The sequence below is a fragment of the Musa acuminata genome, unplaced genomic scaffold (assembly GCF_036884655.1).
Source record: "Musa acuminata AAA Group cultivar baxijiao unplaced genomic scaffold, Cavendish_Baxijiao_AAA HiC_scaffold_1137, whole genome shotgun sequence".
In the NCBI taxonomy this organism is placed as follows: Eukaryota; Viridiplantae; Streptophyta; class Magnoliopsida; order Zingiberales; family Musaceae; genus Musa; species Musa acuminata.
In genome coordinates, this window is record NW_027021349.1 from 780,399 (window position 1) to 790,171 (window position 9,773).

The window sequence follows — 9,773 nt, forward strand, 5'->3', positions numbered from 1 at the left end:
TTAGTGTCCCCATACAAGCAGCTATGAGGCCAGTTGCATCCATCATATGGATGGGTATATAGCACACTAGTCCGTTCGATTATCTCGATGTCCCTCTCGAGTAACCTATAATCGGAATTAAAATGATAAAATACCAAATATATAATAAGCAAAAAGATCACGTGTCAAGTCATACGTGCCATCACTCATGTGATTAGCTTACAGGGCACCTATGACTAGCACTATAAACTCAGTTTGTATTTACTTTTTGATTTTCATTGTCATTACTTATTGATTCAATTGTTTAGTACTCTCACTTGCTCTCTAAGTTTAAACGTATTTCTGATACGATTTCATTGAACGAAAATTTTCAAACTGAGGTTTTTACGAAAGCACTAATTCAACCCCCACTTTTAGTGCCGATAAAGTCCTAACAGCTATAACCTTAAGACAAGCTTGATCGATACTTCAAAATAAATTTCAAGGTTCATTGAAAGTGATTATAATAAAACTTTAGACCCTTCATAATTTAAAATTTTATTCATGAAAAATAATGAATCGATGTAAGAATTTCTTTCCCGAGTGATTTAAATTATTACTCAAATAAAATCTTATGATAAATATCTTAATGATTATATTATTATTGTAAAAGTTATGAGAAGCTTAACTCTAAAATTTGATCCTGTTGTTGCTACAATTAATGAGTCAAAAAATTTATCTATATTTTTTATTTGATGAACTAATAGGTTCCTTGTAAGCACATGAAGCAAGTTTGAACAAGTCATTTAAAAAAAGTAAAGAAAAGGTATTTTAAACTATGAAGAAGTCTTCTACTTCAAAAAAAAAAAGAGAATAAAATTGAACAAGAATAGGACATGATAAAAGAGATTTTTATGGTAGAGGAAGAGAATGATGATACATTGATGGATACGATGAACAAAAACAATCAAATTATGATAAAAAAAAACTACAAGAGTGGAATTTAATGTCACTATTATAAAAGTTTGGTCACATAGAAGCATATTGTTAGAAAAAGAAAAGTAAATAAGCTATACGGAGGAAAAGCAATAAGTTGTTTATGACTCATTCATAAGTTAATGATGCTTCAAATAATATTTGATTTTTAAATAGTGGATGTCCTATTCATATGTTATTTTTAAATCAAATAACATTTGATTTTTAAATAATTTTGGATAGAAGCAATTGCAATAATAGTTTATTTGTTAAATACTTCATCAATAATTGTTATGAATCAAACTCATTTGATGCTTAGTATGGTTTGAATTCAAGTGTAAATCATCTAAGAATTTTTGGTTATAATGCTTATGTTTTGATAAATTCATAAAACCATCATAAGCTTCATAAAAAAATATAAAAAATATATTTTAATTGGTTATCCTTTACGATCCAAAAATATCGATCGCATAATCCTATTCGTGGTAAAGTTATTATTAACAAAAATATTATGTTTGATGAAAAGATAAGTTAAAATTAGGAGAACAATGAAGGTGAAAAACAAATTTAGTTTCCAGTAAAACTAGACACTCCATAGAATTAAGTGATAGATTTTGTTTCAACAAGTTCATCATCAACCTCACATAGTAGCAATTCATATTCATCAAATGATTTCTCAATAGAATATCGTATAGTCCTCGACATATTGGTATTCCTTACAATAAGTTCATCAAGTTTGCTATTTTCTATAGACAAGAAGGCATCGAGAGAGTTTATAATGTTGTATAGTCCTTAACAGATTAGTATAAGTGAATGAATAAGACTTTGGCAAGAACTAAAGGATTACCGGGTATTACAAGTCCTAAGTCCGACCAAGTTATTTTGGGTTGAAATAGTAAGAATCGCTTGTTATGTTATTAATCAATCTCTCTCGATCGCGATTAACCTAAAGACGCCTGTGAAGATGTGGATTGATAAGCCAGTTGATTATTCTTCCTTATCAGGTCACATGGTATCTATGTCTTTTGATTATTCAATTTTCATGTGTTGGACTCATATCTTATTAGGCCAAGTACATATATATATTATTTATTCCTAAAGTTTCAAGATAGACTCAACTACCTTGATTTGTTGCTCTTACATATGCATGTTCAAGCAAGTTTGTTGCCCAACACAATCTTGATTATTGTTCTTTGTTAAATTAGAATTTGATTACCTAATATATGGATTGGATTCAAAGGCAACCAATGTCCATTTCCGAAAGAATTTTTATCTTAATCCTTTTTAAATCTACTAAGAGAAATTTAAGAACACCCAAATGTGTATCTCTCTCATCGACATCTTAGATTTATGGTACATGTATCGAAATAAATTCTAATTGATTAAATTTTTTTTTTTTTTTTTTAGATCTCTAATCTAAATTCTAGTTTACCGCAAGTCAAAGTCTTCTTGGCCAACGACGTGTAGAAAAAGAATCCATGGAATGCAGCTTAGGGATGTGAGGTTTCTCACCGCTCATCTTCGTCTGTCAAACAGTGCTTATCCCACTGATTGAGAACGATGCTATCGGTTTCCAAAATTCTATCTAATCATAAAGTTTAATTTATTATTCCAACCACACATATATTTCATGCCCAATTTATATATCATGGATAATGGGTACCAATTTATATATTTCAAAAGAGCAATCAAGAGAATTAATAACGGAATAAAATTATCTCACGAGTCAATCCAAATATATTTGGTATATCATCTCCAATGGACCTTCAAGAAATTATTTTCTATTTCTATTTAGAAATGAAACTCCAAAGAGTCTACTTTTCCAAGTAAATTAGGTACCGAAGAAATTTAATTCTAATCAAGAAATAAAAAAATAAAAAGAAATACTGACTATTTTGCACCCAAGTTATTTCGGTCAGTCAACTGTTTCTGAGTCAAAGTGGTGTAGTCTCGATCAATTCTATGCATTTATACTTGGCTTCACGTTCATGATCCACATGATGCTCTGCATCATAACCACTGGTTCCGTCCGTCCGAACTCTTACCCCTTTCGTCACATATGAAGGTGACTTGTGTGCTCTCAGTCGAAGTCTTCTTTAGAGAGCGAGTCGGTACAATTAATTCCATGCATGAGTATATATTTAATATAAAAACTTTAATCTATTTTAATTCATCTCTCATCTCAAATTTTATACCTAAAGTATTACTTTACATGAGCTCTTATTTTATAAAGGGTAAACTTAAGGTTTCAATTTTAATTATATCTTGGATAGAATTCATAAATCAAAATTCTATCTAACCATAAAGTTTAATTTATTATTCCAACCACACATAGCAAGCAAGCTGAGTGAGCTATGCCCAATTTATATATCATGGATAATGGGTGCCACACATAGCATGCACCTCCACCTTCATCCTGTTCTTCTGACTGTGGCGGCTTGGAGTAGGTAGTTAGGTAAGGGAGGGATATCAAACTGCGCGCCATGGGTTTCCCTTTACGCTTCTTATCATCATTGTCGTTGTGCCTCTTGGCCCTCCTCCTCCACCGGGCCACGGTGACAAGTGGGTGTTTCAGCATGGAGAGGGAGGCACTGTTGGACTTCAAAGCTGGTGTCCGAGACACCCGCAACCGGCTATCTTCTTGGACGGGCCACCACTGTTGCACATGGAAGGGAGTGACCTGCGACACCACCACTGGCCACGTCGTCATGCTGGACCTCCGAAACACAAATTTTACAGATGATCGGGCATTACGCGGTGAGAGGATGATGAACTCGTCATTGCTTGCTTTATCTCATTTGAAGCACTTGGATCTTAGCGTCAATGATTTCAGCAGGATCCGCATGCCGGAATTCATCGGCTCCTTCAAGAAACTGAGATACCTCAATCTATCTTTTACATATTTCATGGGAGGAATACCTGCTCGGCTGGGGAACCTTTCGAGCCTCTACGTTCTTGATCTAAACGATGCTTTAGATTTTGCATACCATGTTGACAACCTCGACTGGCTCTCCCATCTTACCTCCCTGAAGAACCTGGACTTGAGCTGGTTGAAGCTAACCGGTGCCCCAGATTGGTTCTCATCCGTGAACACGCTGCCATCCCTCCAAGTGTTAAGTATGTCTTATGTTGGTCTCGATACCATCCCAGCATCTGTTGTCCACGTCAACTTCACCTCCTCTCTTACCGTCCTTGATCTCTCCTTGAATAATTTCGACTCCACCTTACCCAAATGGTTGTGGAATATTAGTGGTCTTACCCATCTTGATCTTCATGAATCTGGGTTCTATGGGGTTATTCCTGATGCAATTGGAGACTTGGGCAGACTGAAAGAATTATATATGTCGGACAACCAATTGACAGGAAATTTGAGCGGTTGGCTGGAGCAAATGACGAATCTCATCATTTTGGATCTCAGCTATAATTTATTCAACGGTTCCATGCCTTCCTCCTCCGTTGGTAAGTTGTCTAATCTCACTGAATTGTATCTCGATGGAAATTGTCTGGGAGGTGTCATTTCAGAAGTTCATTTTGAGAATCTTACGAGATTGCAAGTATTAGACTTGTATGACAACTCCATCACCATATCAATTGGCCAAAGTTGGGTCCCCCCTTTCCAACTCAGATTAGTAGGTTTAGCCAAATGTCAGTTGGGACCTCAATTTCCAGAATGGTTGCAGTTTCAAACACAGATCGAAGAATTATATTTGGCAGACTGTAAAATTGCAGGGACAATGCCCGCTTGGTTTTGGAATATTTCATCTTCTACCATCATATTTTTAGACCTTTCCAACAACCAAATAGGAGGCAAGCTGCCATCTTCTTTAAAGTTCACCAAGTTGGAAAGATTACAGTTGGATTCCAACAGATTTGAAGGTCCATTGCCAACGATGCTACCGTCTACACTCGATACTCTATTCCTCTCCAATAATTCCTTTACAGGGCAATTGCCGATATGGCCCCATGTTTACTCAGTGGCACTCTCTGATAACATGCTTGATGGTGGCTTATCTTCATCAATCTGCCAATGGACATTTCTCGTATACCTTGACCTTTCGAACAACAAATTACTTGGTGAGATCCCTTATTGTCTGGGAAAATCATTACAAATCCTTAAATTCTTGATTTTGGACAACAATCACATCTCGGGTGAAATTCCACACACGATCGGTTTTTTAAGTGAGCTTCAGCTATTGCAATTGAAAAATAACAGTTTTTCGGGTGAGGTTCCTTTGTCATTGAAAAATTGTACAAAGTTACAGTTTCTTGATCTGGCTCAAAATAATCTTGTTGGAAGTATAATGCTATGGATGGGAGAAAATCTACGACAACTGGTAGTACTTCGTCTACGTTCAAATATGTTTTCTGGAGTTATTCCTTGGCAACTTGCTCGATTTGAACAGCTTCAAATATTGGATCTTGCTAATAACAATTTCTCTGGATCAATACCTCACAACATTGGTAATTTAAATACCATGAGATCGACAACACTTTATAATGAATCTTGTGATTATGAATCAGATGTCTTTACAAAGGGACAAGATCTTTATTATTTACAATGCAGCATGCGACGTATGAAAAGTTTAGATTTTTCAAACAATCATCTAACCGGAGAGATACCAAAAGGAATTGGAGACCTTGCAGGACTCAAGAACTTAAATTTGTCAAGAAATCATTTACAAGGGAAAATCCCTTGGGAGATAGAAGGAATGAAATCATTAGAATCTCTTGATCTATCGATAAATGATCTTTCTGGTAGCATTCCTGAGAGCTTATCGGCTTTATATTCTTTGAGCTATTTGAATTTGTCATATAATAATCTTTCGGGAAGGATACCAACTGGTTATCAACTCCAAACACTCAATGATCCATCCATTTACATGGGCAATGCCGACTTATGTGGACCACCAACTTTCAAAAGTTGTTTTAATAATAAAACAACTCAAAATGATATACAAGAGTACAAGAAGGAGATTCCCGAGTGGCTATGGTTTTATATCAGCATGGTACTAGGATATGTGATGGGATTTTGGACCTTTTGTGGTATACTCTTCCTGAAAGATGCATGGAGGCATGCTTATTTTCGTACGATTGATGATATATATGATCGGTTCTGGGTGCAATGGCATTTAATCTTTTGACGATTGTTTAAACTTTAATCCTAAAATTTCTAGTGTGGATGATCCAAGGCTGTACCGTAGATGGGGACAAGGTATGTCATCACTCTACTTTTTATTTATATGGTATTTTGGATTCCTAGATGCTGGCTGTGATCAATGAAAGAAGAATTTGTATTGTTGATCTAAGAAAGGATGGGCTGCTATATTTATGGTGTTTGAGATCAATTTCTATGTAATGTGGTTGTTTACGGTCTTCTTCTATTTGATGTTTGCATAATTATAACATCATGCAAGAGTTGACGTTTGCATAATTACAACATCATGCAAGAGTTGGCTCATAGTTTTAAAGTAAAGAAATATTACAAAAAGAAGAGAACTACAACCAAGTCTTTCGTATGAAGATATAGTTTAAATATATGCTATATTGATTTTAAAGGAACAAACACATTACTTTCTAAATAATAATAAATTAGAGGAAGAGAGGGGTGGCTTTGGTAGGGGAAGAAAAGAGGAGAAAAAAATAAAATAGGTGTGAGATTTAATAAGGATGTTGTTTTTGTTTCAAGAGAGTAAGTTTTAAATTTGAAAGAGTATATATATGTATGATTTTGAATTCCTATTCATTCCCTACTAATCAGAGAGTAAATAGAGCTATAGATTAATTATTTTAAAATTATTAACTATGTTGTGATTTTAGAGAAAAAAATAGTCATTCTCAGATAAGAAAGAAAATATTATGATTTTTTATTGGATTGGTTTATATTATTTGAATGATTTGGAAAAGAAAGAGAGTTTTGATCACCATATCAGTTATAATAATTTATGATTAACGTAAGTATCGAATGATTATGTCTAACTTGTTTTCTAATTTAATAATATATTTGTTAATAATGAAATTATGTGATTTGCAAATGTTAAATTGGCTTTTGAAAATAAACTTTTCGATATTGCATTTGTTTAAATAATTAAAATATTTAATTAGTATATTTTCCAATGCTATATTGTTGAACATATTTCAAATAAGGTGTTAATATGTTAATTTAGATGATGGTTAATTGTTCTCAATTAGTTGGTTTTGATTTAGACTTTATCAATTGTTGTTGTACATTGGTCTGAGATAGAGATAAATGTATTACCTATATCATGGAGATTAAATATGATTTTGATCCTTGTCACAAGGATACGATATGGTCATAGCCATTAGCACTTCTGACTTCTTTTAATACATGCCCTTTGTTATAATCATGACTATGGATGAATTTAGATATGAAGGCTTAGTTATACTTATATTGATTCATGATTGATTAATAATAATCTTGGCATTAAAATGAAATCTATCCACTTAAGTTTTGTTATGCAAATGTATTAAAAAATTATGGTGTCTTACGTGCTTATTAAGCTAAAAAGTTGTGATTTGAAAAGCATGTAAAGATATGTTTGCTCTTTATATAAGTGTATAGTTTTATAAAATGCATTCATGAGAAGTTTTGCTAATACATGAGATTTGGTGTTTACTAAGTTGTGGTTGCTCATATCCTTGTTAAAATTTTTCAGATGCCTGCGAGTAGATTGAATTTGGTTATGTATCAAGGCAACAAATTATATTGTTTATGGTTCAAACTTTTGAGACTTGTGATGTAATAATTCATTAGTGGGATGTCTTTGGTGAACTTATTTGTGTTTGAGAGTTCAATATATCGCTGCCGTATATTATGGACGTATCTGTTTTGTATTGTGTCAAGTGCATGTATTTGGATTTAAGTTGCGTACAAGTTTAAGCCTTGCAATTCTCATATGAAAACTTATGGAACCGTGGTTATTATATTATGACATATGTTGTGATGATGAATGATTAAGAGAGCGAGATGTTGACAACAACTCTGCCAGGTTTATGTAATTGGAGGTGATGGATCTAAAAAAGGTGCCTATGCAATATTTAGGGGTAATTATAAAATAAAAACCCTTTAACATGTGTTTTTGTTGGTATCTGTTTACTTTCTAAGTTCAATGCATCGCGACGACAAATTTTTGTACTTCTCCTCTTGATGATTAATTCCTCCTCCTTGAATTATCTAATGTGTTTCAGGAAATCTAAAGGTTTGGCTAAAATTTTCTATTGTTGGTATTACAAAATATTATAGATAATAACATTTTAGAATTATTATATGATAGTTCAGTTTTTTTCTAATAAACCTGTAATCATCATTTTTTCTATTTAAAATGATTTGGTAACTTTCGTCTATCCGAAGAAAATTAAAATTTTCATTATGTGAGATCAATTAAAGATTTGGATTATCCTCACTCAAGCACAATTATCTTTATATATCTTCTCCTATTAACATCAAATAATTTATATCTTTCTTTCAAGAGGAATCAAAGTATTTTTCACATCTTGTTCTCACTTAAAATCTAAAGATATATAGAATATCTATAAAAGAAATAAACCTCTTCGATAAGACTCCTAAGATAATAGCACTCTAACCCGTTTAATGCTACTCCAATTTAATGGTAAGATCAGCTACAAAACTTCAGATACGTTGTGAAAGAGTAATTACTGTGGATCGAAAAGAGTTGATGCTTAAATCAAATCAAACTTTTTCTCATTAGCTAGACTTGCATGAATTAATAGCCAGTCACAAATTAGTGAACATATAATAGAAGTTGAAAACCAATTTATGGTTTGAAACTAGAGATCAGTATAGAATCATTTATACATCTACATTGATCACTAGAGTTTGGATCCACATGGAATTATAAATTGTGTCAAGCCTACTCATAGATCACAATAGTTAGGCAAGTTAGATGAATAGGTCTCTTAACATGTAGAATTATCCTCTTTATAAGAAATATTAAATATATATATATATATATATATATATATATATATAGTAAAACCCTTAATTATAAATATTAAAATATATTTATCTTTTTTTCGTTGGGTCACTTTCAATGATTAAGAGGAGGAGAATGAGAAGAATAAAAAAAGAAAGGAAAAAAAGAGGTAAGGAGTGAAGAAGATTTTATTAGAATCAGTTATAAATTAAAGATGTATATGTCTATTTATAAAGAGATAAATTAGGAATATTAAAAGTTATTAACATGAGGTTATAAATAATAAAAGAAAAAGGAGGGATTATAAAGAGTGTTCTCCAAAAGAAAATTCTAAAGAAAAAAAAAATCACAAAATTACCCTCCACCCATGAATTATGGGCCACATGTCGATGGGTATGAGCGCTAATTGGGAGCCGAAAAACGTATTGGGCCGGTCGATCGGTCCATTGTTTGAGATAGCACACGAGGTCAAACCAAACGGTAAGCGGTAACAACTACATAACACACTACCAACCGTCACCACCTCTCATCACACACACGCGATCGCGGAGCAGAAATGGCATCACTGCTCTTCGTCGTGGGGTTCCTCCTCAGCCCCTCCGCTCTCTTCATCCCACCCACTAGAAACTTGACGCTCTTCCTCCTCCAGCTGCATCGCTTCGTGAGCTCCAACTTCCGCTGTTAACATAAAAATCTGTAATATGCTATATTAAATGATCTTTTATGCTAGGATTGAAATTAAAGATAATTAGATCTAGTTTTACGATGCGTATCTTTTGATACCATCTGAAAAAGATATCTCTGTTTTGATCTGCAAGGGTATCATCTTTAGATCCAAGATCATTGTCAATCTGCAAGAGAATTAGAATCATCTATGAGATACGTAAC

At 33.2% G+C, this 9,773-nt stretch overlaps 1 protein-coding gene across 3 annotated transcripts; it reads left to right on the top strand.

The window, feature by feature from the left end:
- Positions 1 to 3,326: 3,326 nt before the first annotated feature.
- On the top strand, positions 3,327 to 7,862 carry LOC135670945 (receptor-like protein EIX2). 3 transcript variants are annotated; one of them, XR_010512572.1, is made up of 3 exons: positions 3,327 to 3,690; positions 3,770 to 6,145; positions 7,608 to 7,862. XR_010512572.1 is itself a non-coding variant. In XM_065178723.1 (2 exons), the coding sequence occupies exon 2, from the start codon at positions 3,777 to 3,779 to the stop codon at positions 6,072 to 6,074; it is 2,298 nt and encodes a 765-aa protein (XP_065034795.1). In that variant the 5' UTR covers positions 3,327 to 3,690; positions 3,767 to 3,776; the 3' UTR covers positions 6,075 to 6,278. The 3 variants fall into 3 exon arrangements, 2 of the variants coding, with proteins under 2 accessions (XP_065034795.1, XP_065034794.1); XM_065178723.1 differs by lacking the exon at positions 7,608 to 7,862 and having other exon boundaries at positions 3,767 to 6,278; XM_065178722.1 differs by lacking the exon at positions 7,608 to 7,862 and having other exon boundaries at positions 3,770 to 6,278.
- The last annotated feature ends 1,911 nt before the right edge of the window (positions 7,863 to 9,773 follow it).